Genomic DNA, 13,769 nt, shown 5'->3' with positions numbered 1-13,769 from the left:
CTGGCGCTGGGGACTCTCCTCCTCCTTCCGATGTCATCGGCTGAATGCGCATGCACGGCAAGAGCCGCGCACAGTCAGTCCATAGGAAAGCATTTCTCAATGCTTTTCTATGGACGCTGGCGTCTTCTCACTGTGAAAATCACAGTAAGAAGCGCGGAAGCGCCTTTAGCGGCTGTCAATGAGACAGCCACTAGAGTCTGGATTAACCCATATGTAAACATAGCAGTTTCTCTGAAACTGCGATGTTTACAGCAGGCAGGGTTAACCCTAGATGGACCTGGCACCCAGACCACTTAATTGAGCTGAAGTGGTCTGGGTGCCTATAGTGGTCCTTCAAGGGTTTTAATTGCACAGCACTGCAGACAAAATGTCCTTCGTAGAGGGACACAAAATTTGTTTGGTTTCATAACGCACGTGACATGACTCTCTCGTGCTCCGTTTTTTGGGGTTTTTTTTTAAATACACAGTTTGTGATTTTTACTGTAGATCTATCAATAGTGTTACTTGTTTTTTCATTTAAATAGATACTGAATAAAGAGAAGATTAATTTAATGTTAAAAAAAACAAACAACCTATTTTGTCCTGATCTGTTCTTTTAAGGTGTTTTTCCAAAATGTAATTTCCCGTAGGGGTTTATCTCGGTATGTGCATCATTTTGAAGCAAAACATTGCACATACAGACTCCAGGTACCATGACCACTTCAAATAACTAAAGTGGTTATGGTTATTGGAGTAACATTTTGAAAGAAAGATGCTAAATGTAAGCACTTTATTTATAAATGCCCTTTAGCAGTATTGATCTTACTTCACCTGTTGTTGCCTTAAAAAACAATGCTAGACCTTGTGAACATTTTCAGTTCTCTACAACATGAACAACTGAAAACATATGTACCACCGCCAACTTATATCTGTACCTTGTCTGCAAATTCTGTTATGTCATGAAAACGGGGAGAAATAAAGATACATAATTTCACCCCACTGTGACACATGGCGGCTGCATTTCAGAATAAAAAATGTGATAAAATGTATTTGAATCCGAGTAAATTTTGCCAACGCTTTGTTTTTGTTTCCGTTCCCGCCCAATGTCGACCTCCAATCAGGAAGATAGACTGCAGCAAACGTTGAGTTCCTGGGCATTAGTTGGACCAGCTATTGGGTGATATGCTTAATGTATATTTGCCTTTGATGAGCGCAGATTTTCATCTAAATATTTAATAACACACACACACACACACACTTTTTTGTTTTGTTGTACACTTTTGAATATTAATCGGTTACTTTGAATTGATAGTCTGCTCGTATTTGGAACACCAGAGGTGAGTCTTCACCAAGTCCATGTCTCAATCACCGGATTGGACGGCCTGAATCCAATTACAGATTACCGAATTTACGAATAATCCCAGTCTCAAGATTCTTATGAAAAGACTGCATTGATTTACCGTAATGTTTATAGGACCGTTTTGCAATGCTGTGGCCACGATGTCCTCATCTCCTTGTCGATATAAATATAGAGCCAGGCTATAAACGGAAACATTGAGATGGCAACAGCAATGTATAGTCTGAATCCTCCGACAGACGATCTGTTGGAAACAAAGAAGAACATATGACACAAAATACACAATATTGGTGATTTATTTGTATTTTTTTCAGAAAAGGAAAGAATAGTCATTAAAGAGAAAGTTAAATAGTTTAAAACTTACTTTTCGGATTTCCTACAAAGTAGCAGCCAAACTGCGATTATCATTAGTCCAGATAATTCTCTAGGGAGACAGAATAATTCCACAATGATCGTATGGCAATAGTTCCCCGTTGTAGCATTTAGTTGCTGGGTAGTATATTCTGCTGAGCATAACACTATCATAAGCAAAGCATTACAAACATCGTTACTAGTGTATAAACTCCAGGTTCGGAAGGCTCTCCCTACTTGGATCTTTAAGTGAATACTATAGTAACTTAAACAACTTTGGCTTAATGAAGTAGTTTTGGTGTATAGATCATGCCCCTGCAATCTCACTGCTCAATTATTTGCCATTTACAAATTAAATCAATGTTGTAATGTTTAATCTTCCTTTATTGCACAGGCTGTTTAATTTAGAATTTCTTATCTGCTGCACTGTTAATAACCTGCTAGATCTTGCAGTCACCTCCTATGTGTGATTAAAAGCCAATTTACAAAGCAGGAGATAGAAATGTATAAAGTAGGTTAAGGTCTGATTGAAAATGAAACCTTTTTTTTTAAATGCAGGCTGTATCAGTCACAGCCAGGGGAAGAGTGTATATGGTGGCATAAACAAAAACAAAAAATGATTTCATTCTGTTCTCTCTATACAACAATCGCGAGATATGCTATTGTGATGATTGATATATTATTTAGATATATTTTAGCCAGTATGTTTTAGCTAGACATTTAAGTTGTGTAAATCGTACCTGCCTTCCTCTTCGTGCAATATGCTTTTTCTTCTGTAAAGATACAACTGTCCCAAAAGATAACCAGCACCACTCACACAAATGACAGTATGAAGATCTGCCAGTGTACTCCAGATTACATGACCTTAGAAAATGAAGAATATTTAAGATCAGAGGGAGGCTTGACAAATCCAGCAATTTGGGGGAGAATAAATTGACAAAATGTTTTAGGAACCTAGCAATCTTACCTTTATTCCCATCTGCTGTAATAGGGCTCCACCCCTAATCTACCTCCTTGGCTGAAATCATCAGAAGTGATCATCTCAGCCAATCACAATGCTGTCCCATAGGAAAGCATTGGATTGGCTGAGATTGTCAATTCCAATCTCAGTCAAGGAGGCGGAGCCAAACACCATCCAGCCAATCAGCATCTCCTCATAGAGATGCATTGAATCAAGTTCAGTGTCTCCATGCAGAGGGTGGAGACAATGAATGTCAATCACACCATGCAGCACTGCCACAGGGAGCACCTCTAGTAGCACTGGGGGTGTCCCTATGCTATAATGTAAACACTGCCTTTTCTGACTATACTTACCAGAAAAAATACATTAAACTGAACTGTTGTTGTTTTGGTGACTATAGTGGTGACTTTAATAATGGAGGTAACAAAATATATAAGACACATAGAAAACGGTTTCCAGGTTAATCAAACTCTACAACCTCATGTAGTGGTTATGGTCCCAGCAGAATTCGTCACACCTTTTTAGCACAGTTTGACACTTTTCTGGGTTACGACTGGCACCCGTGCTTTATTTAGTCTTCTTAGAGCTGAAAAGCTAGATGTTGTTTTTTCACTACGACTACCAGGAATACATCTTCTGCAGCTCGAGAAGACCAGATGTAGCAGTGGGATCCAGTAACTGCCCAACCATGTTAAAACGGTTTGAAAGCTTAAGCTTGATTAAGGTGTTAGCAAAGTACTATAGCGGGCTGTAGTGGTTACGGTGCTTGGAGTGTTCTTTTAAGTCTGCAATTCCACTGGTGAAGCAGCAACAAGTCACAGTTTAGTGAAAAAACTATTAAACACAAAAATGTGTATTCTCGCTGCCCCCAGTGGCTATTAGTGGCATTGCAGGTAAACAATTAAAGAACACTCCACACCCATAAAGCACTTTATTTTTATGGCGTATACTATTTAAAGCCCAGTTTGTAAAGGTTCAAATTTCACAGAGAAAGCAGTACTTTTATAGGGATAGTTTGAACCCCAACCCACAAGCTGTCAATCAAACAGCTGGGGAGTTTTACTAGCGATTGGCTTAGCCTTAGAGCATCAACTGACCACTCTAGCCAATCTGTAGCACCCATGCCTGACCTCAATCTGCCGAATACCACTGAGCGACCTGGAAATCTGAAGCTGGAGGAAGCCGTTGGGGTTAAACCATTTGAGAGCGGGGCTTCAGGGGCTTCCTGGCATCATAGCATTTTCATTTAGATGAAGTTGTTATGGTGACCAGAATGTTTCTTTAATTTGCTTAAAGGAACACTATAGTGTCAGGAATACAAAGGTATTCCTGAGACCATAGTAGTGAAATCGCTATGCACCCTGGCTTTATGGGATAATGACTATGCTCCTCCCCTTCATGACACTGTCAAAAAGGGACCAAGCATGGATGTCATTACAATTATGCCCCCCCCCCTCCCCCCCGGAAATATTCCTGCCGATGCCCATGAAGGGAAGGGCTTGCAGAGGCTGCAGTCAAAGGAATTGCAGCTTTTATCAACTCTTTTAGCTTATACCACCAATAACTACATGCATAAAAATATGCATGCATGTATTCATTGGTGGTATATCTACTCAGTTTTTGTTGTTGTTCTTATTGTGTGGAGAGGTCCTTTAAACAGCATTAAATTCAAGTTGAACTATGGACATGCATAGTCCCCAGTTCTACTAGTATTTAACCCCTTAAGGACACATGACATGTGTGACATGTCATGATTCCCTTTTATTCCAGAAGTTTGGTCCTTAAGGGGTTAAAGAGACACTAAAGTCACCCGAACAACTACAGCTTATTAAATTTGTTTTGGTGAGTAGAATCATTACCTTCAGGCTTTTTGCTGTAAACACTGTCGTTTCAGAGAAAATGCAGTGTTTACATTACAGCCTAGTGATAACTCCACTGGCCACTCCTCAGATAGCTGCTAGAGGTGACATGGAGAAACTGAACTTTCCTCATAGACAGTGGCGTACTAAGGGGGGGGCGGTCCGCCCCGGGTGCCATCAGGCAGGGGGGTGCCACCAGGGCTGGCCAGGCTTGCTATTCTGTGAGCTGTGTGGCTGCACCGGGTGCCGTAGCAGCAGGGCGCCGGGCAGCCGACACAGCTCACACGCAGGGGCTGGAAGCAGGATAACCTGCATGGAGATTTGGGGGCGGAGCTAAAACGGCCGTGGGGGCGGAGCCAAGCCGGATGCGGGGGCGGAGCTAAATGCAGCCTCATACTGCTGCACACAGAGAGAGGGAAAGCAGGAAGCAGTCCCTGCTTCCCCAACTACAGCACAGGAGGGACTGGATCCACTCCTACTCCAGCCCAAGCTTACTGTAAGTGAGAGAGTGTGTGCTGTGTGTAACTGTGATTGTGACTGTCTGACTGTGTGTGAGTGTGTAACTGTGATTGTGACTGTCTTTGACTGTGTGTGCTGTGTGTAACTGTGATTGTGACTGTCTTTGACTGTGTGTGAGTGTGTAATTGTGATTGTGACTGTCTTTGACTGTGTGTGAGTGTGTAACTGTGATTGTGACTGTCTTTGACTGTGTGTGCTGTGTGTAACTGTGATTGTGACTGTCTTTGACTGTGTGTGCTGTGTGTAACTGTGATTGTGACTGTCTTTGACTGTGTGTGCTGTGTGTAACTGTGATTGTGACTGTCTTTGACTGTGTGTGCTGTGTGTAACTGTGATTGTGACTGTCTTTTACTGTGTGTGAGTGTGTAACTGTGATTGTGACTAGAGATCGACCGATTATCGGTTTTACCGATATAATCGGCCGATATTCGTTATTTTCGGAAATATCGGTATCGGCCAATATAGCTACCGATATTGCCGATAATACCTCCTAGGACCGCCAGGCTCATTACAAGCCCGGCGATCCTGGGGGGGCCGGCAGCAAGCGCTGACTTACCCTCCCTGCAGCTCCATGTCTAAATCTCGCGAGACCCGCGGCTGCAGAGCGTTGCCACGGGTTACCATGGCAACGCTCCGCGCGGCACTAAGGGACGCAAGATTTACACTGGGGAGCTGGAGGAGCTGCTGGGAGGGTAAGTTAGCGCTTGCTGCCAGCCGCCCCACAGTACTTAACAAGCCACCGGACCACCAGGGAATACTATATCCCCCCCTCCCTGGTAAGAAGCAGGTGGGGGGGGGGGGGGGGGGGGACTAAAAGAAACAAAAACAATACAATTTAAATATAAAAAAATGATAATAAACATAAAAAATCCCCCCCTCCATTTTACACAAATTACATCACTACACAAACACACACACACACACACACACACTCACTGCATGACATACATACACACTACACAAACACACACACTGCATTACATACATACACACTACACACACACACACACACTGCATTACATACATACACACTACACAAACACACACACACTGCATAACATACATACACACTACACAAACACACACACACTGCATTACATACATACACACTACACAAACACACACACACTGCATTACATACATACACACTACACAAACACACACACTGCATTACATACATACACACTACACAAACACACACAAACTGCATTGCATACATACACACTACACAAACACACACAAACTGCATTACATACATACACACTACACAAACACACACACTGCATTACATACACAAACTACACACACACAAACTGCATTACATACATACATACACACTACACAAACACAGACTCTGCATTCACTATACACACTCTGCATTCACTATATATATATATATATATATATATATATATATATACACACACACACACTACACAAACACTCACTGCATTCACTATACACTCTGCATACACTATATATACACAAATACACACTGCATCCACTACACACACAGCTCCCCTGTCTAAATACACTTCATCCACTACATGTGGCATGTATATTTTGTGCATTTACCGTTAGAAAGAGTTTATTTTTTCAAAATGGTAAATGTACAGAATATCGGCAAGTTATCGGCTATCGGCATGAAAGTTCACAGCTTATCGGTATCGGTATCGGCTCTAAAAAATCAATATCGGTCGATCCCTAATTGTGACCGTCTTTGATTGTGTGTGTGTGACTGTCTGTGATTATGTTGTGTGTATGTGTAACTGTCTGCCTCTGATTGTGTGTGTGACTGTCTGTGACTGTGTGTGTGTGTGTGTGTGCCACTGTGTGTGTGACTGTCTGACTGTGATTGTCTGTGTGACTGTGTGTGACTGTCTGCCTGTGATTGTCTGTGTGACTGTCTGCCTGTGATTGTGTGTGTGTGTGCGTGCGTGTGTGTGTGAGTGACTGTCTGTGACTGTGTGTGTGTGTGAGTGACTGTGTTGTGTGTATGTGTGACTGTCTGCCTGTGATTGTGGGTGTGACTGTCTGTGAATCTGTGTGTGTATGTGTGACTGTCTGCCTGTGTGATTGCCTGCGTGTTTGACTGTGCCTGTAACTGTGTGTGAGTGACTGTGTCTGACGGTCTTCACCCTGCAGTGAGCCGGCAGCCAGGATATGATGTCATCGCGGCCTCGGCATCATTACAGGGCGTGCGATGGACCTGTGCAGAAAGAGCACAGAGATCCCAGCAGCAACCACTGACCACCAGGGACTGAGGATCCACTCCAGCCCTTCTAGAGCAAGGTAGGGAGGCAGGGTGGACCTCTTAATGATTAAATGTGTGTATGTATGTAATATTTGTGTGTGTGTGTATGTGATTGTGGGTCAGTGATTGTGTTTGTGTAAATCTGTGATTATGTGTGATTGTGTGTATCTCTGCGTATGTGTTTAGTAGATAGCTCCCTTATTTCCTGTCCTTAAATATTGCAATCCCACATAAGGATAACAAATAAGGGATTTATCTGCTAAACAACTGAAAAGAAAAGGGCATTTTTTTATCCTTTATCTGTTTAGTAGATCATTCCCTGAATTGGTGCCCGTATGTGAGATTTCCATATTTAAAGATACCAAATGAGGGTGCTGTTTAGCAGATAGCACCTTATTTGGTGTCCTTAAATATGGCAATCCCACAAAGGATAGCAAATAGAAGAGTTATCTGCTAAACAAAGATTGCAATTAAGAGGTGTCAGCCAGCCCACAACAAGAAATCTGGGTGGCTAATGTGAATAATATGCAAATGTGTAGTCAGATGCCAGCATGCAGAACACAGCATGCTGGCATCAGACAGCCAATGGCAGCATATTACCCCATCCCCTAGTGAGAAGTTTTACTGCTCCCCCTCCCCCTCCTGTTTTGACTGTGGTATCTTATGTGCCCCCCCCATATATATTGTTCCTAGAGTCGCCACGATGTCTGCATGTGTGTCAATGTGTATCTGTGTATGTCCGTGTATGTGTATATGTGCAGACATCTAACAATCTCGCCAACACTACACACAAATACACTCATGAATTTCAACGTCAACACTACATACACACCCCACCATTATATATAACCATACCACTGCATTCAAATACCACACAACACACAAATGCATGCTTGCATTCAAACGCCAACACTACATACAAACACACCGCTACATTCACTCACATATACTCCATACAAAAACATGCATACATTCAAACACACAAACACTGCTTAGTGCTAAATACATAAAAAAAAATTGGTTGTTTTTATATTTAAATTTGGGGGGGGGGGGGGGGGGGGCAGGGGGGTGCCAAAAATAGGACCCGCCCCGGGTGCCAAATGCTCTAGGTACGCCCCTGCTCATAGAGATTCATTGATTCAATACATCTCGATGAGGAGCTGCTGATTGGCCAGGACTGTGTTTGAATTGTGCTGGCTCTGCCCCTGATCTGCCTCCTTGACAGTCTCAGCAAATCCTATGAGGAAGAATTGTGATTGGCTCAGATCACTACTTCTGATGAGGTCAGGCAAGCAGACAAGTCATGGGCAGAGCCAGCAGCTGCAGACTGGAGTACAAGTAAGATATATTTAGGTGGGGAGGGTTGGGAGGGTGGTGGGGGCATGGGGCAGTGGAGGGTTGGGAGGGTGGTTTTAACACTATAGGGTCACTAATATGGGTTTGTGTTACTGACCCTATAGTGTTCCTTTAATTTACCCGCTCTACAGCACTGTAAAGAGACAGTAATAATGTCCTTTATTTTCAGCTGATGTCACCAGACTGCTCCGGTCATAAATCTTTCCGAGCCGTCACTTTAACAATGCAAGTAGCTAAGAAAGGTTCAGGCGAATAATCGTACACGGATTGCAGTAATATTACATCATACCTGTTATGTATGGATTAACACTAACCAGAAGAATAAGGAATGCAGGAATCAGATACAGAGCCTGGAGGGAAACAATAAGGGGATGCTTAGTAATTCGCAGAAAATGGGGTTTAGTCAGTAAACAGTGAACTGTAAATTGAATTTCAAAATGATAGATCAAAGTAGTTGATTTAGAGGTTCTCCAACTCAACTACAATCACAGTTTGACTATTTTAGCCTGAATTTTACAATTTGGCTTTCAATTCACAAAATCTTAAAGGGACACTATAGTCACCCAGACTACTTCAGCTCAATGAAGTGGTCTGGGTGCCAGGTCCCTCAGGTTTTAACCCTTCAGATGTAAACATAGCAGTTTCAGAGAAGGTTTAATTCAACCTCTAGTGGCTGTCTTCCTGACAGCCGCTAGAGGCATCTGCGACGCTGGATGCGAATTTCGCATCCAACGTGCAGAACGTCCATAGGAAAGCATTGAGAAATGCTTTCCTATGGACTGTTTGAATGCGCGTGCGGCACTTGCCGCGCATGCACATTCCGCTCCACTCGGAAGCTGACGTCGGCGGGGGAGGAGAGGTCACCAGTGCCGAGGGAGCCCAGCGCTGAATTAAGGTAAGCTGCTGAAGGGGTTTTATCCCCTTCAGTGCCACAGGAGGGGGACCCTGAGGGTGAGGGCACCCTTAGGGCACTATAGTGTCAGGAAAACTGCTTTGTTTTCCGGACACTATAGTGATCCTTAAATGTGTAATCTTGTAACTGCTTGTATTTAGCACGCGAGAGCTGACAGAAGCTTCAAGCAGGAACCTGGCTTTGAAAAGTGAAATAGGAGAGGCAGAGAGCAGCGCCCAGGGACACCAGGCAAGAAGTTAAACCAAAGACTTTAACTGCTTACACTGGGATGGCGCCGGGGTACTCGACTCCACAACAGCACACTATAGTGGTTATGGTGCTTCTACTGTTCCTTTAAATTCATCTTAAAAAACAAAAAATTGCAAAATTGACAACTCCAAGAGATATTTCATTTTAAAAAAACAAATCAATAAGTAATTTTCATGTTAGACATTTTTTTTTTACAATAAACATTCTTATTAAGTTTCTTTTTCCTGCACATAATTAGATGTTTATATGTGACTTACTATCCATAGCTCAGCATCTGGATCATTTTTCTGAAAAACACAAGAGAAAACAAATTTGAGTTTATTTATTTATTTTACTGTGAAGTTTACAAATGTGTAGATCAGCAAGCGCAGAGTCTTAACATTCCTGGACATATATTGTTTACACACACTGCTCGGGGACACACGAAAGGTATTTGTAGGAGCTCTGCCTGGCTCAGTGCTTGCTCATGCTGTTCAAACTTGGACGACTCAATGGGGAAGCTAGATTTCTTGGTGTGAGGTCAGAGGGACGCACATGGAGTCAGGATGGTGAATAAACAGGTCAGGTTCTCAAAAAAGGGTGAGGGTTCAAATAGGCACATATTCAGGGATTTATTCTTATTCATTTTGATGTAGTCTGCATTGCCCAAAACTTGGGAGGCCCGACGAGAAAGGAGGCAGGCTCTCCAGCATGCGGCCAGAACACACTTCCGGCGTACTTACAGGCTCATGGCCGCCCCAATTATGTCCGACCTTGCAGAGGGCACTGCTGAGGTGCCCTCTGCACAGTCTTAGTGCCCCCAAAACTGTGCAAGTGCATCTAATTACGCTTTACTGGACACCAGTGAAAATCTGCAATGGTAGGGCAGGATTGTTAGACAGAGGCTGTCCTGCCAAAATTTAAAAAGTTGGGATGCATGTGCCACATGTTCGGTGGCTGTGTATATCACTGCAAAAATCCTTATTCACAGTCCTGTGAACCATAGGACTGCATATAAACTGTTAAAGGATCACTATAGGATCAGGAACACAAACATGTATCCCTGACCCTATAGTGTTAACATCACCATCTAGAACCCCTGGGCCCCTCATGCCTCCATAAATATAGTAAAAATCTTACTGTCTTCAAGCCTGAAGCTGTAACTCTGCATGCTGTTAGACTCAGAAAAACAAACAGTCTTCTGACATCATCAGAAGTGGTAGCCTGAACCAATCACAATGCTTCCCCATAGGATTGGCTGAGACTGACAAGGAGGCAGATCAGGGGCAGAGCCAGCATGATTCAAACACAGCCCTGGCCAATCAGCATCTCCTCATAGAGATGAATTGAATCAATTAATCTCTATGACATCGGAGGTCCTTGCAAAATATGCAAAGACCCCAGACGTTGACAGACCCGCTTTAAATAGGAGTAAATTGAATTGAATCAATTAATCTCTATGAGTAAAGTTAAGTGTCTGCATGCAGAGGGAGGAGATACTTAATCACAGGATGCTGTGCACCGTGCTGCCCTGTGCTCTGCTGACAGCAGATCTGAGTGGATGGAGGCATATTATGCCTCCATCAACTCGGAAGTCCATCTGGTTCACTCTGAGTGACTGCAACTGGAGGTGTTCCTAGCTTTCAATGTAAACACTGTATTTTCTCAGAAAATACAGTGTTTACATGAGAAAGGCTGCAGGGAGCTATAGTACTCACCTGAACAACCTCATTAAACTGAAGTTGTTCAGGTGACTATAGTGTCCGTTTAATGGCGTAGTTCCTCTCAATGTGATAAACTATTTATACCAAAAATTCTTGTTGGACAGAGGTTTGTGAGTAAGACCAGCTGACTTATGAGTGGATATACCTTTGTCAATTTTTGACATTTCCCCCATCTGTCAGGGAAAAGGGTCCTGTCTATGGAAGATCCCGTGGTATGTTGTGGCGGCAGCCACGATGGGCAGATTCAGTAAAACTAATTCACCGTTCCCTGCACACCACGGCCCCTGGACACAGCGGAGCAGTCGACATCGGAGGTCCTTGCAAAATATGCAAAGACCCCAGACGTTGACAGACCCGCTTTAAATAGGAGTATCATACTTTTTTACTGCATCATTTATACCATTGATTAGATAATAGAGGTAATCTTTTAAAGTATGCCTTTAATTAAAGAAGGAATCTCAAATAAATACCTTGATAGGTTAACGGATACCCTTCCTGCAGCATATGATTGCTATGTACTACAAGACAGCACTAAAATGGGAATTTAAGATCAAAAGTTTAACTGGAAAAAAATTATCTAAGCCAGCTATGCTTTCGACTGGCTACTCTGGCCTTAAATTCTCTTTAAATTTACTTTGAATTCTCACTTTAGTGTACGACCCTGATAATAATGATTGACACAGAGCCGGGATAGAAGCACCCAGCTGCAGGATAAAGATTTGCATGAAGGTCAAGAATGTGATCAGTCCACATTTACACAGGTTTACCCCTCTTAGGGCGAGCAGTTCGATATAATCTGGCCATGAAAGGGTTAATATTTCACCAGCATAGTGTTACTTTCCTGCAAATGTAGATCAATGTATCCACTATCCTGCCAGCTACAATATACTTACTTGCACATAGGCTGCCAGACCAAAAAACACAGCTATTAAACCATTGCAGACTCTCCACAGCCTCTGCTGGCTTTGGACACAAGATACTGAGCCTGCAGGGGACAAGTTCTGCTTCCTGTCAGATCCCTGTGTATCTCTGGTCTCCATTGCTTTGATAACCAGTCTGAGGAAAGTGTCCCCTGCTGGGTAGAAAGAGTTATTCATTAATCCAGCCTGCTCCCAGGCATTGGTTCTGCATTTCCTGTTGTAGAAGTGAAGCTCAGCCCATTCTGCTGTTAACACTTTCACTGCCAGCAAGTGAGAAAAACTTTATTTTAGCATCAAACTAACTGATTGACTGATCAGATGCCCACATAAATACAATCAGATACAGAAATATATGTATTTATTCATATACTGGAATCCTGCCATAGAACATGCATCCCTCTGTCCTTTTATAGGAGAATAGGACTTGCAATGCATACCTCCTAAGTCTCCCTATATACAAAGGACAGTTCCTATTGTCGGCCCAAATCGTTTCTATCCTAATGTCTCTCTATTCTAGGAGCTCCATATTGTTGGTGTGTCTGAGTGTATAACAGAGCTCCACAGCAATAATGCTCCCAGTAATGTGTCTGAGTGTATAACAGAGCTCCACAGCAATAATACTCCCAGTAATGTGTCTGAGTGTATAACAGAGCTCCACAGCAATAATACTCCCAGTAATGTGTCTGAGTGTATTACAGAGCTCCACAGCAATAATACTCCCAGTAATGTGTCTGAGTGTGTAACAGAGCCCCACAGCAATAATACTCCCAGTAATGTGCCTGAGTGTATAACAGAACTCCATAGCAATAATACTCCCAGTAATGTGTCTGAGTGTATAACAGAGCTCCACAGCAATAATACTCCCAGTAATGTGTCTGAGTGTATAACAGAGCTCCACAGCAATAATACTCCCAGTAATGTGTCTGAGTGTATTACAGAGCTCCACAGCAATAATACTCCCAGTAATGTGTCTGAGTGTGTAACAGAGCCCCACAGCAATAATACTCCCAGTAATGTGCCTGAGTGTATAACAGAGCTCCACAGCAATAATACTCCCAGTAATGTGTCTGATTGTATAACAGAGCTCCACAGCAATAATACTCCCAGTAATGTGCCTGAGTGTATAACAGAGCTCCACAGCAATAATACTCCCAGTAATGTGTCTGAGTGTATAACAGAGCTCCACAGCAATAATACTCCCAGTAATTGTCTGAGTGTCTAACAGAGCTCCACAGCAATAATACTCCCAGTAATGTGTCTGAGTGTCTAACAGAGCTCCACAGCAATAATACTCCCAGTAATGTGTCTGGGTGTATAACAGAGCTCCACAGCCATAATACTCCCAGTA

At 42.8% G+C, this 13,769-nt stretch overlaps 1 protein-coding gene across 1 annotated transcript; it reads right to left on the bottom strand.

Annotated features, from left to right (window-relative positions):
* Nucleotides 1-606: 606 nt before the first annotated feature.
* Nucleotides 607-12,630, bottom strand: TMEM220 (transmembrane protein 220). The gene is made up of 6 exons (XM_063456066.1): nt 12,395-12,630; nt 10,056-10,085; nt 8,926-8,986; nt 2,428-2,551; nt 1,701-1,760; nt 607-1,580 (listed from the first exon to the last, which is right to left on the bottom strand). The coding sequence occupies exons 1-6, from the start codon at nt 12,596-12,598 to the stop codon at nt 1,448-1,450; spliced, it is 612 nt and encodes a 203-aa protein (XP_063312136.1). The 5' UTR covers nt 12,599-12,630; the 3' UTR covers nt 607-1,447.
* Between the last annotated feature and the right edge of the window lie 1,139 nt (nt 12,631-13,769).

Source organism: Pelobates fuscus, chromosome 5, assembly GCF_036172605.1.
Source record: "Pelobates fuscus isolate aPelFus1 chromosome 5, aPelFus1.pri, whole genome shotgun sequence".
NCBI lineage: Eukaryota > Metazoa > Chordata > Amphibia > Anura > Pelobatidae > Pelobates > Pelobates fuscus.
This window is presented reverse-complemented; position numbering and strand designations above follow the sequence as displayed.

Coding starts and splice junctions, on each gene's coding strand:
- TMEM220 (XM_063456066.1), bottom strand. CDS start 12,598: ATGAATAACTCTTTCTACCCAGCAGGGGACACTTTCCTCAGACTGGTT. Junction 10,086..12,394: donor GTCTGGCAGCCTATGTGCAA/GTAAGTATATTG, acceptor TGTGTTTTTCAG/AAAAATGATCCAGATGCTGA. Junction 8,987..10,055: donor CAGATGCTGAGCTATGGATA/GTAAGTCACATA, acceptor GTTTCCCTCCAG/GCTCTGTATCTGATTCCTGC.